Raw genomic sequence first — 25,912 nt, 5'->3', positions numbered from 1 at the left:
AAAAATCACCGGCGCAAATCACAAACGCAATCAAACTAAATCAGTCATGCTTATTTTACCTACCAGAAATGGATTTTTTTAATCAAACCAGACCTGACGCCAACTAGCTCTCCACCGCTCTGATTGCATTCCATTGCATAAACTTCGTATGTTTTTTTAATCCATCCTTTTCATCTATACATGTAGAGTTAAAAAGAGATACTAACCATATTTCAAACAAGTAATCAAACCTTCGTTGAATTCGGTTGAAACTTAGATTCAATCACCTTTATTTTCTTGTTGAAACTAACATAATTTCGACCTTCGGTTTACCACAAGCCTGGCCTATTCAGCGACTACTCGCTAGCCCATGTTGACTTAAACTTTTCCGTAATTACTCACAAGCCTGAACCGTTGATGTCACAAGCCGTTGTTGTCTTCTCACAAGTCGTTGCAACATATCCAGTGAATTCACAAGCCGTTGTTGTCTTTTTCCAAATCGTTGCGGCCTATTCAGTGAGTTCACAAGCCGTTGTTGTCTTTTCACAAGTCGTTGCGGCCTATTCAGTGAGTTCACAAGCCGAAAGGGCCTATTCAGTGAGAGCTCACAAGCCGTTGTTGTCTTTTCACAACTCGTTGCGGCCTATTCAGTGAGTTCACAAGCCGGAAGGGCTTATTCAGTGAGAACTCATAAGCCGTTGTTGTCTTTTCCAAATCGTGAAAATCCTTTTTTTACATCATACTTCTCGTTACTTTACGCAATCAATTCCTACTCTTGGAATACACAATTTTATTATTTGTTGCTGACACGACAATCACAACCAGGGCAAATTAGTCCTCTCCCTCCCTCTCTCTATCCTATAGTTTTGTTCATTTTTATCACTTCCAAAAGGAGTGATGTTAAAAGAATGTTAACTTTACGATACGCCATTCCGTTTGGTTACTTTCGATAAATTTGACGCTAGACACTAAATTTTGGTGCATTTTAGGCTTCAATGCGTTGAAGAGTTGTTGTTTTTGAGAAACCTGTTGTCGTACCGAACACCACCAGCACTCTCCCAGAAACTCATCCTTTCACGAAGCCAACGTCTACGGAACTTGGTCGTACCAGCGAATCGGACAGCAGGATACGCTTGCACTATGTTCGTCAGAGGAGTAGTGCATTGGAACGCACTCCCTCCCGCAGTCAAAAACAGTTTATCCGATGCAACTTTCAAGAGAGGCTGCAAAGAGCATTGGAACGAAGTGTAACCACTGTCGCGCCCGGAGGTCCCGGGGCCCCCCTAACCACAAGTCAAAGGAAGAGTGGAATAGGGACAACCCTCCGGCTCCTTCGGGGTGCCTGGTAAACACTACACGCTAACCGACGATACGCCAACCGCCGAAACACCGACAGGAGAATCCACTGAGGTTCAGGAGACCCGGGGCCCCCCTAACCACAAGTCAAAGGAAGAGTGGAATAGGGACAACCCCCCGGGCTCCTGATGCCCCCTGGAAGAGGTCGCACAAGGGGCAAACCCCCATCCCCTCGGATAAACCCTGGACTTCGCCGCACGACAACGCTACACCACCAGCAACAAACGACCAACAAACGACGACTACGGGAAGGACGGTTTAAACCTGCGAAAATTTATTAAAAGTGACCCTAGTTTTTAAAATTTTAGTGCTTCAAATTATTAACATTAAATTTAGGTTATCAAATTATTGTATGCACGTCGATCTACACCGGAAGTAGCAATTTTTTTTTTTACTTGCCCTGAGGATTCATCATCAAAAAGGAAAACTGAAAATGCAGCACCGGGAACCAGCAGCAGTAGTATAGTAGTAGTAGCATGCGATGTTAATTAGCACTCAGACATAATTGAACAAAAATCTCCAAAGGCATAATTAGGAAATTGAATGATTTTTTATGGTTGATATTTTTTTATTTATTTTTTTTTTTGTTTTTTTAAAGACCGAATTACGCACTTCCAACTGGAAGTTGGAACATTCACCTACTCCGTTCGTTAGGTTTTGTCTTATTTTTCATATTCTGATATTCTGATTATTTCTTTTTTTTATGGAGTAGGGCTACATGCCCTCTCATCTTTTCATCGATCTTTACATTTTTTATTAATACTGCAGCACGTGCCAGTGAGCCAGAGCTCCTTTAAGGCAGTGCTTAACTACTTAACAACAATTTAGGATTTTTTTTAAGATACATTTTTTATGTTACGGGACAGCTTGGTTTGTTCAAGTTAGTGGCGTGTGATGGTGAGGGGTGGCGATGGGCGGCGATGGGTGGCTGTGGGCGACGTTGGGTGGCGGTGGGCGGCGGTGGCATGAAACGAAACGTAAACAGAGGCATAAGTGGTGTATCAAACATATTGGTGGATATTCTGCTTGATGATGATCGTCAAACGACGCTTGAAGGCAGCCAGGGTTGGTGATTGTTTGCATTCGCGGGATAGAGCGTTGTACAGTTTGCCTCCAAAATAGGTAAATTTTTCTTCCAAACTCGCTGTATGGCCGATCCAGAACAAACTCTCCTTGTTGGCGGGTAGTCCGAGACGAGACTCTGACTTGTAGCTTGAAGTTGTGGTGCTGGGTAGCGTCCGTTGAGTATTTGCGAATTTGCACCGTCGTTTGAAGCTCGTACAGTGCTTTCAATGGCAGCACCGAATCCGTCATGTCCGAGTACAGGTCAGTGGTAGGGAATAATGCTGGTTTCCGCGAGATGATTGCCACGCAGATCGGTTTTGCATGCTGCGCCCCAGTTGGCAATCAGGTACTGGATTCGTGAGTGTACCAGGGAAAAGTACAGCATCTTCATTTGTGGGTATGGAATATACGCAGCAATTCTCCAGAAGATTCCACAAAGTGAGCTTAGCTTGCTTTTAAGGGCAGTTATATGAGGTTTCCACCCATGGTGCTGTCAAGAATCAGACCAAGGAACGGGTAACTGGAGACTTCTTCAATCGTTTGCCCATCAACAGTCAAAGGTGGGTGGCCAGGAATTGTTCGCCTTGATGTGTGGAAGATCATGAACTTAGTCTTCCCTAGGTTCAGGGACAGCACATTCGACCTGAAGTACGCGTTGAGCAAAGTGATGTCTTCTGCAATCTTGTGTTGCAGTTCAGCACAGTCCCTTCCTCGGTAAAATACCGACGTGTCGTCAGCAAAGAGCCGCATTTTCCCGTTAAGTTTCAGCTTACTAATGTCGTTTATAAACAACAAGAACAGCAGCGGGCCCAGATTGCTCCCCTGGGGAACTCCAATACTGATGGGACGTCGTTCACTGGTGTGCTCCCCAATGGAAACACTAAAACCCCCGATTACGCTCAGTTGTTACGCTTTTTGTTAGGTTGATTTCTCGAAATCAGTGTAATGTTTCTACATTCATTTGAAATCAATTTGTAGATCTGCACAAGACGTATAAATTGCTTTAAAAAGATTGCAAAAATGTTGCGTCGTTTCAGAGAAATCGACGAAATACAAAGCTTAACGCCTGAGCGTAAACGGGGGTTTTAGTGTACTGCAATCTTCCTTAAATAAACAGGCTCGATGATTCTGCACCCAGGTCTCGCCCAAGACCACGACATCAACACGTTGATCACATCTTTGAAGAATTTCTTTTAAAGAGTCGAATTTGGAAAGATTGTTCATACTACGTATATTTAGTTGCAAAATTAAAAAAAAAAACGAAGTAAAACAGGGAGAATTTTTATTGCTCACAATCCACTCATCAATACAATCATAACTTTTATTGGTATTAAACATTAAAATCAAATAAAACAAAAGACAAATACAAAATCGACAGCTTTTCCACTACATGCGTGGTATCTTCTGGCGTCCGGGACTCGCAATTGGTTGGCTGAGTTCCGGCGATGAATTCTCAGATGAACTGAGCGGGCGCTTGTGTGAGCTTGTGTGTTCCAGCTTATGAAGATCTGCGATTGAGCGAATCACGTGAACCGGTGAGTTCTCCGATTTTTTCCCCAGCACCACACCATTACGCCCAGGCCAGATGAACTTGTAGTCAGTCAGGTACTCAGCTTCACGGGTCTCCTTCAGTAGGTTCATGCCAAAAGAAGTCATTTCATCGCGCAGCATTATTCTACTGTTGGAAGAACCGAACTTCGGGTCAACAGACGAAGGCTATAGTTGTCCACGAGCTTTCTTGCCGGCAAAAAGTCCTTCCTTGATCCGCTCATCGGAGAATGTCACCTTGATCGGGATCGTTGCTCGAGTGTTGTTTTTATCCTTGGGAAACAGCCGCTTTGCCTCCTTAATAGCTCCCTCTGGCAGGTTATATCCCACTGAGGTGGCAACCTTACGCACCAGATCACCCACATCCTCGTCCTTCGGAGACGGTAAGCCAAGAATAACCATGTTGTTGGTTAGTTCAGCTCTGGCGAGGCGGTCCACCTCAAGCTCGAGCTGACTAACCTTGGTGTTTACAGTTTGGTGTTTTCCATAAAGGTCGCCAACATTTTTAGTTAAATTGTTGTGATCCTTCTTCAGGACGACCATCTCCTTCATGAGCTTGTCGAATTCACCAGAAATGAATGTTTGTGATTTTTCGATTTCTGTGACAGTGTTTTTAATGCCCTTCACCTCCGACATCAGCTCATTCATACGATTCAGCAGCTCTGCATCCACAGCTGAACTGCGCGGTACACTTTCGTGTGCGGCCAAGCAGCCGTCCGAACAGAAGTACGGCTTCGAACGTAATTTTGGGATTGCCTTCTCCAAAACATTTTTGCACTTGAAGTGCTCCCACTTGTGGCAATGGCAACATCCAATTCCTTTTTTTGGGTCCCAATTCTTCTTTTCGCAGCTAGCATAAATAATTTCTTCCTCGTCAGACATCGCGAACAGATCAACAACACTGCAGAGCACCAACAACAGCAAATCGGCAGAGTGACGGCACGGGTTACGATTTTTTGGTGACAGTAGGCTAGCACAACAGTAACGGCTGAATGCAGTTTAAATGCAACAGGCTATTATAGCACCAACTCGGACTACCTTTCCCTTTCCACCAGGTTCCAAGAGATGCCTCAGCGAGAGCCTGCTTCCCGGGCAGATAATATATATAATAATCCCTCTCGATCAACTTACAAAGGGAATCGTATCGCCGGCCAGACAAAAAAAAACTGTTCGGCTGATCGTTTGTTGACCTCGGCTGACAGCTGCTCGCTGCGTTACGGGTGTGCATTACGCTTCGTACAAGGGGCGCACATCAAAAATCAAATTATTCGCTCTACAGCATTGCCTTGGCGTTCTCGATTGCGAGATTCCTACTCGAAACTAGGTGTCCGAAGGCTTGATTGTTGAGGCAATTGCAAACCTCTTTTTACACCTTAGCTTCCATCCACCTCGGGATTCGAGCTGATGACCTTTGGATTGTTAGTCCAACTGCCTACCAGCGACTCCACCGAGACAGGACCCAGGGAGACGACTCCTACACCTGGACTGAGCTAACGACCTAACCTCTAGGTTAGACCGGGACCAACATTTACTTCCCTGTCCGACGGAAGGCGTGATCAGACAAATCTCGTCACAAAATTTGCCACCGGGACCTTCTGGGATCGAACCCAGGCCGACTGGGTGAGAGGCAACCACGCTTACCCCTACACCACGGTCCCGGGGCGCACATGCGAGAGTATTATTCGGGCCCACACAGGATGTTGTAAACTTTTCTGAATTTTTTTTTTTGAACGGACAATTGTCCACGAGGGAGGGGGGGGGGAGGAGTAACAGATTCCCAAAAAAATATCCACGTGGTTTATGGATGGTCCCATACCAACTTGTTTTTTTATGGTGATATAGATCGTTTGACATAAATCAGCAATAAATGTTTCTTTTTATCATTTCAGGCATTCACTAAGGATGAGTTTATAACGATACTATTGCTGGTTGTTCTTGACAACTCATAAAAATGAAACGATCCGGCTTAATAGCTTATTTGCCATTCCTGCTTTTTCCTTATGTTAGTAGCTATATGGTAATTTTAAATGAAAACGACAATCCCGGTAAAATAGTGTTTAATGCATCAGTATACAAGTTGGGTTCCGAAAGACATTACAAAATAAATGCACACAAGTCGGCACATTTTGTGCACCATTTGCTTAATATCGACGCTAAAAACGGCGAAATAAGCCTTAGAAGACCAGTTCGATGCGATGGTATACACTATCCTAGCTTGTTCACTTTTTATGTAGATTCCACCTCGAATAGACTGCACAGCATAGATTACTACAGCCTGCCACTGCGAATTTTCATAGTGGGTATAAATTGTATTGATGATGCAGAAGCAGAAAGTTTTAGGAAACTATTTATGGAAGATGATGCTGGCAAAAATCATCGCTTCAAACGAAGGCTTACAACCAATGGTTTGTTCGAGGGTGGCCTGGTAAATACTCAACATTTGAAAAGTTCAAACATCACAAGCTACACAACATTGCAAGATGGCGACGTACTCTTCGAAACAATAGAGAATAACAAGCATAGAAGTGAAATAATCTCAAGAAAAAAGCGTTCTTCGCCAATATCCTCAGATGAACGAATACATCGAAAGATAAATGAAGCGCGACAGTGGATTTCGGAAACATTTGCTTCATATGCCATTCACACTACTGATAAGTGGAACCAGATTTGTCTTAAAAAATCGCAATACATAAATTCTGTGAATTCGTTTCTTCCTAAAACGGTGTTGAAATACTGCACGGTTAAATACATAGATGTTAACAACGGATTATTCAAAATTGAGCCCCATTCTGGTGATCTTGTTGCCAGCGGTGATGTGTGTATTTCAGAATCATGGAAACTATCCATAACTTTCAGCGTCAAATGTGACAGAATGGACGTTGTTGATGCCGACCATCGTCTTAAAGTGATATATCACCACCAGAACCTGAATGACACAGACATTGCGACACGCGTTAAAAGGGAGTTGAGAAATCAGAGCCCATATTTCGAGCAAGCATTATATGTAGTCTCTGCTCAGGAGGAACAGCCAGCAGGCACAGAAATAACCACAGTACGGGCACGGGATCCCGAACATTCTGTTGTTAGTTATACCATGGTTTCACTGTTAGATTCACGTTCACAATCTATGTTTCAAATCAATACAAAATCCGGAACAGTCAAAACAGTAGCTATACTTGACCGGGAGGTAATGGACGTGCATTATTTTCGAATTATTGCCACAGATGACAGTTTTCCACCACGTTCTGGTACATCAACGCTTCAAGTGAATGTTCTGGACTGCAACGATCATACACCGGCATTCGAGTCGGAGGAGTTCCATGCAAACGTGCGGGAAGGCACTAGTGTCGGCTCATCGGTCATTACGATAAGAGCAACTGACCAGGATATTGGTAAAAATGGTGAAATTGAATACTCGATAGCCAGTGTTAGTGGCGATAATGTAACAGTCGGAGAAAATGCGGACAATCTTTTCCGAATAGAGGCACGTACTGGCACCATTACCACTCGTGGTGCTTTGGACCGTGAGATATCTGAGATGTACGTGATTCAAGTAATGGCTACTGATATGGCAATACCGCAAAGTGAACGAAAATCTACGACCGCGACTGTGTTTGTGAATGTTTTGGATGACAATGACAACTATCCGCAGTTTAGTGAAAGAACATACACCGTGCATGTGAGCGAAGACCAATGGACAAACGAAAACAATGTGATAGCTCAAATTCGTGCAACTGATGCTGACAAAGGAAACAATGCTGCAGTCAGGTAACAATATACTTTAAACCAGTGCTGCAGAGTCGGGTTATCTTTTTGAAGTGACTTTGACTCCCGCTTATGGAGATTAAATGTTTCCGGCTTAGGACATTAGGCGGCTCCGACTCCAGCTTTTCAAAAAGATCCGACTTCACCGACTCCGGCTTCAACAGCAACCTTTATACAAACAAAAAAAATGTTGAAAAATAGTCGACTCCTAGTCCGGCTTCTGAAAATTTAGCGACTCCGACTCCATCTTCCCACAATTTTCCGGCTCCGACGCCGACTATGGGTCCTGAAAAGTACCCGACTCCGCAGCCCGGCGATAAATATTCCGGTTTTTATACGGATGCCCTTTGAAATCCTTTTTTCTGTTTTAGATACGCTATCATCGGTGGTAATACTCAGTCCCAGTTTTCAATGGATTCCATTAGCGGAGATGTTTTGCTAGTGAAACCCTTAGATTACGAAAGTATTCGCAGCTACCGATTGGTGATTCGTGCCCAAGACGGTGGCAGTCCCTCGCGTAGCAATACAACTCAACTGCTGGTAAACGTACAAGATGCCAACGACAATGCTCCTCGATTCTACACGACGCAGTTCCAGGAAGCCGTTTTGGAAAGTGTGCCCGTGGGGTACAATATTGTTCGTGTTCAGGCATATGACTCTGACGAGGGCGTTAACTCGGAAATATCGTACCGCATACAAGATAGGGATGAAAATTCACCACTTGCCATTGATTCCCGGACTGGATGGATACACACTACTTCTCCGCTAGATCGAGAGGAGAAAAGTCGATATGTTTTCCAAGTGGTAGCGATAGATGGAGGGATTCCGCCAAAATCAGCTAGTACATCAGTGGTCGTAACAATCCAGGATATCAACGATAATGATCCGATTTTTAATCCAAAATACTATGAGGCATCCATTGCAGAAGATCAGCCACCAGGTACACCCGTAACTACTGTAACGGCGACCGATTTGGATGAGGATTCCCGACTACATTACGAAATCACCTCTGGAAACACGCGAGGCAGATTCTCGATAACGTCACAAAATGGTCGAGGTTTGATTACAATTGCTCAATCACTCGACTACAAACAAGAGCAACGGTTTGCGCTAACGGTTTCTGCGACAGATTCCGGCCAACGTTCCGACCAAGCTATTGTAAACATTAATATAACGGATGCTAACAACTTTGCACCTGTGTTTGAAAACGCTCCCTACACGGCGTCGGTCTTTGAAGATGCTCCAGTTGGAACCACAGTCTTAATGGTTTTTGCCAGTGATAACGATGTAGGTTTAAACGCACAGATAACATACTCTTTAAACGAAGGTTCATCTAACGGACTTGGATCCAATGAGCCATTCAGTGTTCATGTACAAACTGGAGCAATTGTAACAACCGCAGCGTTAGACCGAGAAACTACCAGCACCTTTTTACTGACTGTGACGGCTAAAGACTCCGGAAATCCTTCACTGGCAGATACCACCGACGTCGAAATAAGCATTACTGACATCAATGATAACTCTCCACAATTTGATGTACCTCTGTATCAAGCAACAATTGCAGAAGATGCTTTCATAGGAACATCGGTTTTACAAATTTCAGCTACAGATGATGATATGGGCCTAAATGGTCGAGTGAAATTTATGCTTAGTTCCAAAGATGTTGAAGATGGTTCTTTCGTGATCGACCCTAGTTCTGGTGTGATTCGGACGAACAAGGGTCTCGATCGAGAAAGCATAGCTGTGTACCATTTGATTGCTATTGCTGCCGACAGAGGGACACCAACTTTAAGCAGCTCCGTGGAAGTTCAAATACGTTTGAACGACATAAACGATTCTCCACCAACTTTTGCGTCGGATAAACTTACCATGTACGTTCCCGAAAATAGTCCAGTTGGTTCGGCGATTGGCGAAATTTATGCGCACGATCCGGACGAAGGAGTAAACGCCATCGTACACTACTCCATAATCGGTGGTGATGACTTGAACGCATTTTCGCTTGTAACTAGGCCTGGCTCCGAAAGAGCGCAACTTTTGACGATGACAGAACTGGATTTCGAATCGAATAAAAAGCGCTTTGAGCTCGTAGTTCGTGCGGCAAGTCCACCTTTAAGAAGCGATGTCCTTGTGGAAATATTCGTAACCGATGTTAATGATAATGCACCTACGCTTCGAGATTTCCAAATAATATTCAACAACTTTAAGGACTGCTTCCCAAGTGGTATAATCGGGCGAATACCAGCTTTTGACGCTGACGTTACAGATAGATTAAATTATCGGATTTTGTCTGGAAACAACGCAAATTTGGTGCTGCTGAACAGCTCGACAGGTGGTTTGACTTTGAGTCCACAATTGAACACGAATGTTCCTCGGTTTGCAACAATGGAAGTGTCGGTAAACGACGGCATCAACGAGGCAAAGGCCATTATGCAGCTGATCGTGAGACTTGTAACTGAAGATATGTTATTTAACTCGATTACGGTGCGCTTGAATGAAATGACGGAAGAAGCATTTATGTCACCTCTGTTGAACTTTTTCATGGACGGACTTGCGGCAATTATTCCTTGCCCTAGGGAAAATATCTATCTGTTCTCAATTCAGGATGATACGGACGTAAATTCAAGAATCCTTAATGTTAGCTTCTCCGCCCGTAAATCAAATTTAGCCGCTGAAGAGTACTACTCGCCGCAATATCTCCAAGAAAAAGTCTACCTTAATAGAGCTATTTTGGCCAGATTGGCAACAGTTCAGGTACTTCCGTTTGATGATAACCTGTGCGTTCGAGAACCATGTTTGAACTATGAAAAGTGCTTATCGGTGCTAAAGTTTGGAAATGCGTCCGGTTTCATCAGCAGCGAAACGGTGCTGTTCCGCCCAATACATCCTGTGAACACTTTTGCCTGTAAGTGTCCAGAAGGGTTCACTGGCAGTAAGGAGCATTATTTGTGCGACACTGAAGTGGATTTGTGCTATTCTGAACCGTGTCAAAATGGAGGAAGCTGTGTCAGGAATGAAGGTGGATATACCTGTGTTTGTACAGCATTGTTTACAGGAGTTAGTTGCGAGACAGAAATCAATAGTTTGAAATCATGCGCCGCTGAAGTATGTGGCGAAGGATATAGTTGTCTTGCAGACAAGCAAACAATGTCTCATAGTCCATTATACACAAAGACATGCGAGCTAATGGCTCGTTCGTTTACAAGAAACTCTTTCCTGACTTTTCCTAGTATAAACAAAAGACACCGGCTTAATATTCAACTTAAGTTTGCTACAATGCGAGACAACGGTTTATTGCTTTATAACGGAAGGTACAACGATGAAAACGATTTCATTGCTCTCGAGATTATCAACGGGCGAGTTACGTTCTCGTTTTCACTTGGAGAAAGGATCGAATCCGTAATGGTGGATCAGCACAAAAAAGTTTCCGACGGTAAATTTCGCTTTGCATTTTCGACAAACCTGTATATAGTAACACTTGGTAACAATTTCAGGAAATTGGCATACAGTTGAAGTGAACTATTTTAATCGCACTGTACAACTTTCAATCGACAACTGTGACACTGCGTTAGCATATTCAAATCTTGGTCAATCTTGGAACTGTGCAAATCGGACAACTTTGGTTCTTGAGCGTCGTTGTGCTTCATTGACTGAATCATGCCACAGATTCCTGGACCTGACCGGTCCACTACAATTAGGAGGTCTTCCGAAAATTGCAACCCAATTTCAGATTCATTCGCACGACTTCATTGGCTGCATCAAAGATGTTTACCTGGACCACCGGTGAGCGTTTTTTTTACATGGCTTAAAAAAAATCAAATTCAAAATTTTATTCAAAAAAATGTTAGGGCTTGACGTATGAAACTGATTTTTTTGTCTTTCAGATACGTTGACCTTAATTCATACATTGCGGACAACGGAACAATTGCGGGATGTCCGCAAAAGTCAGCATCATGTAGTTCGGAGCCTTGCTTCAACGGGGGAACCTGTAGAGAAGGATGGGGTGAAGGTTGGCAGTGTGAGTGTCTGGATGGATTTTCCGGTAATGCTTGCCAGGAGACGGTTGCATTGCCCTGGCGTTTCAACGGAGATGGAATTTTAAGCTTCAATCCCTTGCTTCGACCGATACAACTTCCGTGGTTGACGGCGTTAACGATTCGAACTAGACAGAAGGATGCCTTTTTGATGCAGATTCAAATTGGACAAAATAGTTCTGCTGTGCTTTCGTTACGCAACGGTGTTTTATACTATACATACAACTCATCACCAATGTTTTTGACAGGAACAAATTTGGCCGACGGACAGTCCCACAGAATTGAGGTAAAATGGCTCATGAGCAATGAAATATCATTATCAGTTGATTATGGCCAGCAAACAGGAGTGCTTCCGATGACACAAAAAATTCAAGGATTATATGTGGGGCGCATAATGATTGGCGGAACAGACGGTAATTTGCCAAACGAAGATAACGATGGATATTTCAAAGGTTGCATACATGACGTGCGTATCGGAAATAGCCAATCCATACTGAATAGACCAACTATTAGAGAAAATGTTATCGATGGATGTACATCTAATGCCCGATGTCCAGAAAGCTGCCCGGAACACTCAACTTGCGTTAAGAATTGGGACCAGTCCTATTGCGAATGTAAACAAGGGTATGTTGGGGTCAACTGCGCCCCAGTGTGTACTGTGCATCCATGCCACGAAAATGGACGGTGTCGGTATGACAAAATGGCACGAAAAGGATATGTTTGCGAGTGTAATAGCACCACCAGCTCCGGGGAATATTGTGAGATCATTGTAGAAAAACCGTGCCCGGCAGGATGGTGGGGCGAACGGGGCTGTGGTCCTTGTAAATGCAATGTAAAAAACGGCTACCATCCAGTCTGCAATAAAAACACTGGTGAATGCTTCTGTCAGGAACATCATTATCAACTATCAAAAGATTCAGCTTGTCTTGCATGTGAATGTTATGCAATAGGTTCTTATGGAAAATCGTGCAGCAGTACAGGCCAGTGCGAATGCCGGGAAGGTGTGATAGGTCGACGTTGCGACTCATGCTCTAATCCTTATGCAGAAGTCACACTTAATGGTTGTGAAGTTGTGTATGATGCATGTCCTAAATCGTTCGCGGCGGGGCTCTGGTGGCCGAGAACTTCATTTAATGAAGTAGCCATCGAAAACTGTCCTTCCGCAGCCAGAGGAAAAGTTACGCGTAAATGTGACTTGGAGAACGGAGGTTGGGGCCAGCCGGATGTATTCAATTGTACTTCTGAACCGTTCTTGAATTTGCGCAAACAATTGTCTCAAATAGAAACAAAAGAGTTGGAGATAAATACATTTGTGTCGGTGAAAATTGCAGCCACACTTGAAGATGCTTGTGATCGCATCGGAAGAGTCGATGAAGATCACTCGAAAAATGAACAAAATAGATATCTGTACATCTTTGAAGGAGAACAAGCTTCGAACAACATATTTTGGGAAGCAAATGAGTTTGGATTTAGCTATTTAAGCGATGAACGGAACAAAAAGCAGCATTCATTTTACGGGTCAGATTTGCTGATTACAGAGCGACTGCTACATGAACTATTAAACTATGAATCTAATCAAAGTGGCCTTAATTTATCGCATAGCCAAGATAAACATTATATAAAAAATTTAGTTACTAGTGCAGGAATGATTTTAGATAAGCGATATAAGCAGGAGTGGAAAAGGCTAACAGAACTAACCCAGCGAAATCCGAATGATTTAGTCGAAGCGTTTAACAGATACTTGATGATATTAGGGAAATCACAGCAGGATACGTATACAGATCCTTTTGAAATAGTACAAGATAATATGGTGTTCGGGTTGGATGTTGTTGACGAAGAATCTCACCTTCAACATGAAACACAACTTCACGTTATCAATCGAAATTCTCAAAAGCTAGATACTCAAAAAACTGAACATGAATCTCGCAAACAAAAGCTCTCTATGATATCATTTCCAAAGTACAATAATTACATTCAAGATAAAAATAAGTTTGATCTCTACAGCAAAATCATTGTGCCACTCGAAAATAGAAGCAATAATGTTCGTGGCCATCGTGCTATAGTAGGTTATGCTCAGTACAAGGATGCTGGTGATATTTATGCTGCCAATTTCGATGAAACTATTATGCGTCGGTGGGGTGTCGAGGTGATTATCGCCAGTCCATTGATTTCAATTAACATACTTGTTCCAAATAATATCAAAAAAACAGAAGAAAAGCCTTCATTTAATGATGTTTCGCAATACAAAGAAAATGACAACATTTCCGACACGCTTCTTAATCACGACAATGAAAAGATATCAAATGATTTGAAAGTTTCTATACACGATTTAAGCGGCCAACAAGATCTGAATATTCAAGGGAACGGTGAAAAAGAGGAAAATAACAATCCGTTTGAAGATTCCAGTATTCCAAACACCTTGTCAATATCTTCTGAGAACATAAACGCATACAGATTGGAAGGCAAAACAAAGCGTAGTGTCATTCAACAATACATGGACGCTGGACAGTACAATACACTAATTGAATACAAACCGATCGGAAATCCGTACTTGACACATCCGATTAAGCTACAAATGTGGTTGCAAGTACCACGACATAAATTCGGGCCTCGATCTAATCCTCAATGCGTTCGATGGAATTCCCACATGAATTTCTGGACCAGGCTAGGATGCCAAACGGAGGTTCCTCCTTATGAACATTTCTCATGGAATCAGACGATACTCATTACTTGCACTTGTAATCAAATATCCAGCTATGCCGTTCTCATAGACGTTACCGATCCGGATGACATCGCTGAACCATCGATGCCAGTTCGTATTACGTCGTACTCGGCTTATGTGCTGTCGTTAACAATGCTATTCTCAGTCATTTTGTCGCTTGCCTTACTGCGTGGCTTACAAACAAACTCGAATACTATCCATCAGAATCTGGTGTTTTGCATATTTATTGCTGAATTACTTTTTTTCGCGGGAACTAACGCGAGACAAACACTGATTGTCAATGAGGTACGTAAAAAAAGCTATGGGTAATACAGAGAAACCTCTTTTTACGCGATGGCGTTTCGCTTTTTATTTCGTAGATTTCTCTTAAACAATACAATATTTTTGCATGCTTCAAAAAGCGTTTTGCAGTTCTGAACAATACCTATAATCTGCTTCTAGAAGATTGCAAAAATGTTGCTTCGTTCCAGAAAAACCGACTACAGTTAAACCTCACATAGTGCGCAAAAAGGTTTCTCTGAACCGTCATCAGGGGTGACATTGAGTCTGGTGGTGAGATTGGATCATTAGGGTGTAATATGGTTGTATGGAAAAAAATAAGTTATCCAAATTTAGTGAGCACAGCAAATTTTCAGTTCCTTTTGGGTTCCTAAACAACTCCCTAAAGTTTGGGAACGATTGGACATATCTTGCGCAAAGCGATTCAATTTTGTATGGGAACTAGTATGGGAAAAATATTTTTTTGGATTTTGATATTTCAAAAATCCACGTTTCACGCTATATTAAAACCGGGTTCATATTAGGTTGCTCTGAAATGTGCTCTATAACTTTCCCGAAGAGAGTATGTGCTAACTTGCTCCTATAAAAAGATGCAGCGTGTTCAAAACTCGTCTAAAACGTGTTTTTTTGCTCGAAAATCACGTTTTAGACGAATTTTGAGGACGCTGTATCTTCTTTCAGGTCAAGTTAGCACCATACTCTCTTCGGGAAAATTGTAGAGCACCTTCCGTGATTTTTTCAAATATCAAAATCCATAAAAAATGATTTTCTCACACGGAAAGGGGATCGATCGCCAAACCAGCGACCGAATTTTGCTGGGTTGGTTTTGCTGATATCAGCGAATTTTTTCTCTAAACCAGCGAAATTTTTCGCTGAAAAAGGTGGCTGCGCGAAATCAAATCCAGCAACTTGGTTTCGCTGGTTTGTTATTTCCGAAACGGCTTCTTTTCCAGCGAAAGTTTTCGCTGGTTTGATACACATCCTTCCGACAGCCGTCATAAATGTTTGTTATTGTTCACGTTTGGAAGCGATTTGTGGCAATCGAATTGCTTTAGGGGTTTTTCAAAACAAAAAAGCATGAAAAAGTTCTGCATCAAGTGTTCAGCATTAGAATACATACTCAACAGGTGATAGTTCTTTTCAATGAAAAGAAGCACGTTTCCATAAAGTTCTCGCAGCAGAAAAATACGGTGCAGTGAAGCTGGAGATGTATTTGTACTGCTGCATAGATGAGTGCACAAATTGTCGCAGGTGGCAGCAAGAATCGTAGGCGAGGAACTTGACCATGGCCGCGGAGCAGTCTGTGCTGTGGCAAGTAAGTACAACCTGGCTGGACTTTCTTTTAATTCTGCTTCCGTTACTGCGAAATCTTTTCTGACGATTGTTCCATCCGTAAACCTCCGTCAACCGGAACGGAACTTAAAGATTTTTAGGTCGGTAACCGGTCACGCGCTGGGAAAAAACAACATTTGTTCAAAACTGTGTCTTTGAGATTGAGCGGGATACACTGAAGGTTAATTGAAAAAAAACAAAAATAATAAAAAATGGAATTTCATTTTCATTTGCCACACCACAAACATTAAATTCCCACCGAATCTGCCATCACTGGTCGCCACTGTCATCTTGCTGTCATCCGTCGTCTCGCCGCTCGCGGGCCGCGTAAACGTCAAACGTCGTCGTCGTCGTCGTCAGAATTTCGTAGCATTGCTCCATCTCATCGCTAATTGTTTTTCTTTTTGGTGCGCGCACCCGCGATTCCCTGTTTGTTTTTCCGTTTTTAATCCGTGGCCACGCCACCAAAGGTGAGTTTAGTCGGGGTCCGGTGGCAGTTTCCTCGCGGGGCTATGGTTTTAATGTGGAATTTCTCTTCTAGCTGCCGTGTGGTGTTGTGGGTTGGCGTTCGAAGTGCCAAAAGGTTGTGCGTTGCGGAGGAGGACGGAGTGGCCATTTGGCGGCGGTTTGTAAACAAAGCGGTTGGGCGACAACTTGGAGCTGGACGATGATAACGAGTCGGAGGCGAGGTTGCAGCTGGATCCGAGCGTGTGGACGATGCCGAGCAAGCCGGAGACGCCGCGGCCGCAGTTGCCACATCCGGCGATGCAGCAGCACCATCCGCAGAGTTCGTTGATGGCGGCGATGCAGCACCATCAGAGGATAGGCGGGGGACCAGGTAAGGGTGGGGAGATTTTGTGAGAAGGGAGTTTGTTATCATTTGGCTTGTTTTAGGTGGCCCCTTTGTCGGTCTTCCGCCCAACTTCCCGCTGCCGAATCCGGCTCAGATGCGCATCTGTTCGGTGGAGGAGATCGAGCAGAACATGATCAAGCAGCAGGCGCAGCACTCGATGCCGCCGGAGGTTCCCCAGCAGCTGCCGCCGTTTCATCATCCGGACATGGGACTGCCTCGTCCGCCGCCCGGATTTCCCGGCATGATGAATCACCAGCCGCCGTTGACAATTCCGGTGAACTTTCCGCCGCCGTTGAACATGGTTCCCCCGTTGCCACCGTTGCACCTGCTCCAGACGAACGTCCCGCCGCCGTTTCCGATGAATGTGCCGCCGCCGAATTTCCCCGGAGGTGAGAGCCACGCGAATTTCAACCAACGGCTGGTTCAGGAGATTCAGCAAAACCATCCGATGCTGAACCAGCACCGTCAACACCAGCAACAGGGTCAGAATCGCTACCAGCAGCAGCACAATAATCGGCAGAATTACCACTAGAACCAGCAGCAGATGCAGCATCACCGTGGCAAGCTGAACCGGTCGGGCGAGTACGACGAGTACGCGAACCTGATGAGCGAACGGGACAAGCAGTGGCTGCTGGCCTTTGTACTTAACGCCCAATACCCACCTGATGCCAAACCCATGTGGACGTTCATCCATAAGCATGCGTATGGCCTGGTTTTTGACAACGATACAAAATACGCCTGCGTTGTAAGCCTCCTTGCATATTTATCTAAACCTCCCGCTAAGTAATTTCTATCGTATTGTATTTATTGTGAAGATTGTGAATTATTTATTTATTTTTAATGTGTAAATTTATGCTTTGACTGAATATATTGTCCTATAATTTGGTCTATTGATTGAGTTTTTATTTAATAAGTAAAGAAAGTTAAGCAATAACTCTACTTAAAGTTCTCAAGGTTCAATATATGTAATAAGATTTTTTTGTAGTTTAAATCATTTTTTAAACGTAGACGTAATAAATGCTCCTAATGAGTTCAATTTCTTTGATTTATTTAAATCACCATTGAATGATTGATCAAATTCTCCGCCTGGTTCTGCCAGAATCCTGTTAGAAGGGTAGAACATTTCTTCTAGAATGCTGTTAGAATATACAGCTCTGTAAAAACTCTGCAAGAATCCTACAAGAACTTCGTTACTAGGTAACTGCACACCAAATATTTGCACATTGAAAATGATACCTTCTATCCCCCGCTCGCCAAACCGGTTTGTGTCTCCACTGAGTGCTTTCGACCACTTTAGAACAGTTTCAAACTACCCGCTGAGAAAATCTGTGCACTTTGTTTGATAAATTTTTACAACTTTCACAATTGTTGCAAAATCTATGCAAAAATATTTTAACACCATTAGAGAAGCGTTGTTTTTTTTAAGTAACGCAAAAAAAATGGAAAAATTGTAAAAAATGTTGAATGAAGCGTGCGACCCCCCTCCCGTTCCGTAATAAAATAACGCTCCCAAGGCGTGTTGAAGTTTCTGCTCGATTCAAAAATCAACTCAATTTTGAGTGGGCATCATTCGAGCAGTTGATCTCTCTGTAATGGTACCCAATTTTGATTAGAAGCTGCGTGTTGTCGATCTGTCACAGAAAGCGTTTTCACAATGGAGCATTTCCATTCGAGCAGTTTTTGTTTTTTTCTACAATGTATTTCTTATGGAGCGAACTGTCAAAACCTGCTCGACTGCGGGTGCTCCATTGTCAATTAAGCTAGGAAATTCTAATCGAACTATAATTTTTTGCTAATTTTTTTCTCAAACAAAATCCGATATTATGTGCCAATGTGTCGGAAGGAAACCCAACACGCAAGGTAAAAGATTTTACATCGTTTCTATAGAATATACAAATGCAACGATTTTTTTACAGCCCAAGCACAGGTCGAGCTGGAGGTTCAACGAGATCATCGACAAAGGCTTCTAGATAAAATTCCAGCGCAGACACTGCCCACACCCAAAGTGATTCACGGGGGTCAATCATTCAGTGTGACCGTCGCGGGATTAGTAGGCCATGCTGCCATGAATCAACGTTAGTCAAAACCCCGCCATTCATTGCAGCAGAAAGTGGTAAGGTTTTTATCTACTAGGAAAATTTAATTAAGACTGGTAATATGAAACTGTGCACAAATCAACACATTCACAAAATTCAGCTTATAACATGCAAGACGGTTTTAAACAACCACTTTGCCACATGATTCCCAATAAATCTCTGGTTCTCAAATCCTCTGGTTTATTTTGGCATAGGCTTCTGCCGCCAAAACAAAAAAACAAACGTCGGTGATAAAAAACGCTGATCCAGTGCAAAAAAACACTGGTCCAGTGGAAACATTCGCTGAACCAGCGGATTTTTCGCCGAAACCAGTAGAATAATCTCCTGGTTGATTTTGGTACGAGCTGCTGCCGCCGGAAAAAACCCGGACGTCAGCGATAGAAAACGCTGATCCAGCGTAAAAGAACACTGGTCCAGTGAAGAAATCCGCTGGACCAGCGAATTGTTTCCCAAAACCAGTACAATAATCTCCTGGTTGATTTTGGTGCCCTGCCGCTTTTTCCAAACCAGCGAGAAAATTTTCTGATTCTAGCAAAAGTGATCCCCCAAACAGCGACATTTTTCACCAAACCAGTGTTTTTTTTCACTGGTTTGGTAGAATTTCATCGGTTTCCAATCCAGCGAAAAAAATTAGCGATTCTAGGTAATTTTTGTGCAGGCTGAGAAATTAGCGACATTTTTCGCTAGTTTTAGCGAACTTTATCGCGATTTGGCGATGGATCCCCTTTCCGTGCATACAAATTCCCATACAAAATTGAATCGCTTTGCGCAAAGTGAGGACTTAACCAATCGTTTTAAAACTTTGGGGAGCTGTTTAGGACCCCAAAATGAACTGAAAAATTGCTATGCTGGAAAATCGATTTGGATATTACAACCTATTGGGTCATACATGTATATTTACAAAATAAAAACCCTTCGTAACGAAATTTTTCCCTATTTAAAAGTTACGACTGTTACGGCCGCTTTGGACCTTTTCATCGGAGCTTTGATATCGACATTTGTGTAATTCTCCGGAGGGGCGGTACGGCACCTTTAATTTTGGAACATTCGAAAAAGACGTGTTTTTCAATCAATTGCAATCTGAAATGGTGATGGTTTGGAAATTCGGTGTCAAAGGGATTTTGAACCGCTGATTTTCATCCCCATTCGTCAACGATATCTGCCAAAGTCACTAGTCACACTAGTGACTGGGCGACTGGGTGAGAGGCAATCACGCTTACCCCTACACCACGGTTCCCGGTTACCGTTGGTTGACATATCTTTCAATTTCATGAAGTTTGATGCGTCGGATGATATTCCTGGAATGTCCCCAAGGGGCCACCGGGAACCAGTTCCAGAATTCCTAGAATGGATCAGCGAACAACGGCATGACCGTAGATTGACATATTTTTCAATTTCATAAAGTTTGATATGTCGGAAGATAGGGTTTCTCTCATATTCCAGAAGTGTCCCCAAGAGGCCACCAGTAACCGATTCCAAATTGGCCAGGATGAGTCAGCGAACATTGGCATAACCGTAGATTGACATATCTTTCAATTTCATGAAATTTCATATGTCGAATGATAGCGTTTATCTCATATTCCGAGAGTGTTCCCAAGGGGCCACCGGTAACCGGTTCTAAATTGGCCTGAATGGGTCAACGAACAACGGCATGACTAAGGCTACCAACTGTACGGATTTTTTCCTTACCATACGGATTTTCGAACCTCTTCGCGGATTTTTAACAGGCCGGAATTTTTGTAGGGAATTTTACGCATAATTCGGATTTGTACGGAATTTTAACAACTTTTTAATCATTGAATTGCTTTTTTGATTTGGTCGAAGGTTTTGTTGTTTGAAATTTTTGGTTTCTGTGAGTTTGATTTAAAAAGAGAGAGTTTTCCGGGGGTTTCTTCAATTCAAACTTGATTATCAATAAAAAATAATAAAATAAAAAACTCTAGAATTGTTCTTTTACAAATTCCTTACTAAATATATTCCATTTCTAAAAGCTTTCTAAAACTTGTGAAAACATTTGAACATTTAACAAATCTAGAGTTTTTTTAAAGGTCCTATAAACTGTTGTGTTTCACATGCACTCTGGAAAAGTGTTCGTGAAAACACTAAGAGCGATATTATTCGTAAAAACAATCTTGAAATTTCGTAAACTTTTAAACGTTTAACAAAACAAAATTGAAGACATAATTATTTGATTCAAATCATGGTTTATTTTATGAATACTTTTAAACGTGCAAGTTATAAGCACTCTGATAGCATTTTGTGAAATTTGTTAGCTGTAAAAACGACACAGTTTTATATTTTTAATTCTAAGATTTATTAAATTTAATTTATCTAAATAATTCAATGACAGTTTTTGTTATACCATGGTAGCATATCGGCAAAGTGTACGGATTTTTGCTCAGCAAGAGTTGGTAGCCTTAGGCATGACCATAGATTGAAATATCTTTCAATTTCATGAAGTTTGATATGTCGGATGATAGGGATTCTCTCATATTGCGGAAGTGTCCCCAAGGCGCCTAAGGTAACCGGTTCCAGATTGGCCAGGATGGGTCAACGAAAAACGGCATGACCGTAGATTGACATATCTTTCAATTTCATGAAGTTTGATATGTCGGATGATAGGATTTCTCTCATATTCCGGGAATGTCCCCAAGGGGCCACCGGTAACCGGTTCCAGATTGGCCAGGATGAGTCAGCGAACATTGGCATAACCGTAGATTGACATATCTTTCAATTTCATGAAATTTCATATGTCGAATGATAGGGTTTATCTCATATTCCGAGAGTGTTCCCAAGGGGCCACCGGTAACCGGTTCTAAATTGGCCTGAATGGGTCAACGAACAACGGCATGACCATAGATTGAAATATCTTTCAATTTCATGAAGTTTGATATGTCGGATGATAGGGATTCTCTCATATTGCGGAAGTGTCCCCAAGGCGTCTTTCAATATCATGAAGTTTGATATGTCGGATGATAGGATTTCTCTCATATTCCGGGAATGTCCCCAAGGGGCCACCGGTAACCGGTTCCAGATTGGTCACAATGGGTCAACGAACAACGGCATGACCGTAGATTGACATATCTTTCAATTTCATGAAGTTTGATATGTCGGATGATAGGGTTTCTCTCATATTCCGGGAGTGTCCCCAAGGGGCCACCGGTAACCGGTTCCAGATTGGCCAGGATGGCTCAGAGATTAACGGCATTATCAAAGATGGACATATCTTTCAATTTCATGAAGTTTGATATGCAACATGATGGGTTTTCAACAAAAAATCAAATTGGCCGTTCATCGGGTACCCGGGAACCGGTTCCAGGTTACCCGGAAGTGGCAACTAACACTCCAGAGTGGTTCTGGCAATCGTGTATTGTGTTTTTAGTAAGTTTTATGAATCAATTTCAACTACCATGAGAGTATTGGTATCACATATACGTGAAAAACAGTAAATTATGAACTTTTCGGATGTTCCGGATTTCCGGAACCGGTAGGTCACCTGGCCCTGATATTAATATTTGTGGTCAAAGTACAGGTACCTGTCGAATGCAACCCGGAGCATCCTGATTGGTTGAAATTAGCCGGAGATACAGGTCGTCAAAGTTGGGGTCTCAAAAAGGCCTTTTTTCGGTTGTAGCCGATTCCCGGTGGCCAAAGTGACCAAATCCGGTTTTCCAGGTCGGTATCGGAAAGGGGACGTTCTAAGCTTTCATTTGTGACCAAAAGAACCGGAATCGGTCAAAAACTGGATTTTTGCCGATTTTTTATAGTTTGGGGTCGAAAAGGACCCCAATACCATATGTGTGATTTTTTTTAATACCAAGGGAAGGTTAAGTAAAACATTTGCTATGCAATACAGGGCTGTTCAACTTAAAAACGTGATATATTAAGATATATTCAATTTACCCTGAGGTTTTGATTGAATTTAATGTAAAAAAAACTCTCAGCAATCGAATGCAAATGTCCGTTTTCCCGTAAGTGCTCGTCCAAAGGGTTACAAATGCATTTTAAAACTTAAAGCGCAAAATTTTCATATCTGGCAACACTGTACGTAAATTTTGAGTACGCCATTCGATTCTACGTCAAAAAATCTTCAATTTTGCATACTGTAATCTGGGGTGCATCGGGACTACAGTCTGAATAGGGACAGCAGTTTTCAGAGCACTTAAAGCTTTTAAATTTGAAAATGGATGTACACATATTGTTGGCCTGAGTCTGTTCTAACCGAAACCAACCAGAAAATTAATATATTGTGCTCCAACATGGTTAAAACTGCTGTCCCAATTCGCCCCATGTGTCCCGATCGACCCCAGTTTACGGTACCCAAGAGTTGACTTTTTGTAAACTTTTCTCTTAGCAAAATGCATTTAAAAAATGAGGTTTTTCCGAGGGGGATGACACTCCTGCGTTGACCGAGCGATAAAGCTCCCTTTCCAGACCTTTGCAGCGCTAACTTTTGCTTTCCCGCTTTATTTTGCTTTAACTCGCGTTAACCGCGATAACTCGCTTTTTGGCATGCGTTTTGTTTCGTTCACGCATCAGACTGCTCGATTTTTATGACAGCGAGAACTGTCAAACGCATATGACAGTTCTCGTTGTCAAATCAGTCGAGCAGTTTGTTTTGCTGGAACCGATCATCAGCGACCGAAATTCTTGACCGGATCCCGTCGCCCGAGAACCGCGACGACCATGAGGAGGAGGAAGATCCTTCTTCTCCACCATCTTCCCCTCCCATAAAAGTAAAGTACCTGAACATTATCGCCAAAGCCGCCGTTAACACGACCTGCGAGGACCGAGAGCGCCAATGTTCGAAGGGGACACGCATCCGCGTCGATGCGGTTTCGGGGGGAGTTGCTTTGCTCCCGGTGCAACGTCGTGATGGATCACACCCGGAAAGGTTCAATCGATTAGCACTGGCAGGCGTAAATGCACTTGAAGAATTTGTAGGGAAAGGAAGAATCGAAGGCGTCCACCGAGGAAGGTTTCGCTGTACGTGTCGTGTGAGACACGGGTCAGGCAATATCCGGAAGGGACGTTTCACGACGATCCGGACTGCGGGGAATTCATGTGTTCCACGTGCAATGTGATAGTGGACCATAAGCGGAAGGAACCTGTTGGCCAAGTTACGCGTCAATCATAGTGCGAAATCTGCCTCCAAGCGGGACAATTCCGTGCTGCGGGTCAACAAGTTACAGGACCAGGACGGTCTTCCGGAAGAACCCCAACCGCATCCAACGCAAGCTGGCCCGGCTTCAGCGAATAAGCAGCTTCCGGATGGAATGTTAATGAAAACGGGCCGCGCGCTGTGACCGGGGTTGGGTATGATAAGTCTGCTGTGCTGTACGGCGATGAACATCCGGAGGGCCAGCCACCGAAGTGCCCCACGGAATCCTGCCAAGCACTTTACCGGGGATGTCTGACGGAACACTGTTACCGAGACTGAAACCGTGATTGAAAAAAAAAATGCGGTAAGAAAATGACGAAACGGAAGCTGCTCAACCGGAACCAATCGGAACACCAGCAAAACTACCTCGAGAACACAAGTTCCGAAAAAGTTCGACGTGCGGAGAGAAAGTCGTGCTTTTAAATTGTTCTTATAGCGATAAAATACACAATAAAGATAAAATTAAATAATTTATTTGATTTAATTTTATACTGCTCGATTTATTCCAGATTATCCTTCCAAAAATGATTTCCTGATCTTGCCGTAGCTTCTTAGATAATCGGCGCATTGCAATCTTGCATCTGGCCCCAATCCTCCAAATCGCTACGCGCACTCCGCCTACACCTGCCTCCCATTCTGCGAACTCATTCTGGTAATCGTTAAGCACCTCCTTCTTGTTATTTTCACCGTGGAACAGCTCTTGCTTCGGTGCTGCAGACGACCCTTGAACTCCCGGCCCGACAATCGCTACTTATTAAGGCAGTTAGGTTAGGTTGCGCGTACCCTTCAAGAATTCGCCTCCAGCTTGCGCCGATCGTCTTCCGGCAGGCATTCTATATCTACGTCCACCTCCTCCTCTAATTTCAAGGCTTGCGGAGTCCGTTCCGCATCCGCCTGCTCCATCTCTTCAGTAAAGTCGCACCAAAATATCAATGTCCATCAGGATGTGGTGCGCATTTTATCACACAAATCTGCCAACAAAATCAACCATTAAAATCTTAACTCGAACCCTCAAAAAATCTTACCCTTCTCCTCCTTGAGTTGCAGTCAGAAATCTTCCGTCAGCCTAGTTGTCAGCATATTTTTCGGCCCCCGCATCTGCTCCGTCGGATTCGCCGGTCCCGCCATCGGTGTAAACGGTGTACTACGGATTGTAGATTATCACGTTCACCGTCGGCGCCACAACACGGGACGATTTCACCTGCTCCGTGAGCCACAAACCAGCAGCGATTTCACCACCGAGTGGGCAAAAATAAAACACACTGATTGTAGCGTTGATGCTTTTCGAGCTAGTTTTTGTGCGTTTTAGTGTTATCGCGGAGTGACGTCCCCCTCGGGTTTTTTCCGAGGGGGACGTCACTCCGCGATAACACACTAAAACGCACAAAAACTAGCTCGAAAAGCATCAACGCTACTCAACGTGCCGAGTTTTCACATAACGCCACCTTAAAGCAAGTTATCGCAAGTTAACGCGCGTTAAAGCGAGTTAAAGCGGTCAGCGTCTGCTCGATTTTTGAACCAAACGAATCGATCTTGCAACCTTGCTGCCTTAAGTCGAGTAGTTTTTATTCGGGTTTGGCAACTCGGTATTTGTTTTGGTTTTTTTCCTGCAGTTTCGGGAAAAATAAACAAAGCAATCAGTGTGTTTTATTTTTGCCCACTCGGTGGTGAAATCGCTGCTGGTTTGTGGCGCACGGAGCAGGTGAAATCCACCTCCTCCTCTAA

At 43.2% G+C, this 25,912-nt stretch overlaps 2 protein-coding genes across 2 annotated transcripts in view; both read left to right on the top strand.

Moving 5' to 3' along the window:
• LOC6051051 (protocadherin-like wing polarity protein stan) overlaps positions 1-25,912 on the top strand; it is an 86,087-nt gene that overhangs the window by 23,435 nt on the left and 36,740 nt on the right. Inside the window, exons 2-5 of the mRNA XM_038263587.1 lie at positions 5,838-7,716; positions 8,085-11,143; positions 11,205-11,493; positions 11,595-14,751. Of these exons, the coding sequence (XP_038119515.1) occupies positions 5,900-7,716; positions 8,085-11,143; positions 11,205-11,493; positions 11,595-14,751 (8,322 nt within the window). The 5' untranslated portion in view covers positions 5,838-5,899. The remainder of the gene's footprint in view (positions 1-5,837; positions 7,717-8,084; positions 11,144-11,204; positions 11,494-11,594; positions 14,752-25,912) is intronic.
• Positions 16,273-17,797, top strand: LOC119769859 (protein PAT1 homolog 1-like). The gene is given in 3 exon segments (XM_038263590.1): positions 16,273-16,547; positions 16,619-16,915; positions 16,972-17,797. Coding segments are annotated over 2 exon segments (867 nt in total). The 5' UTR covers positions 16,273-16,547; positions 16,619-16,794; the 3' UTR covers positions 17,718-17,797.

Source organism: Culex quinquefasciatus, chromosome 3, assembly GCF_015732765.1.
Source record: "Culex quinquefasciatus strain JHB chromosome 3, VPISU_Cqui_1.0_pri_paternal, whole genome shotgun sequence".
NCBI lineage: Eukaryota > Metazoa > Arthropoda > Insecta > Diptera > Culicidae > Culex > Culex quinquefasciatus.
Note: the sequence above shows the minus strand (reverse complement) of the source record. Positions and strands in the feature narration are given on the sequence as shown.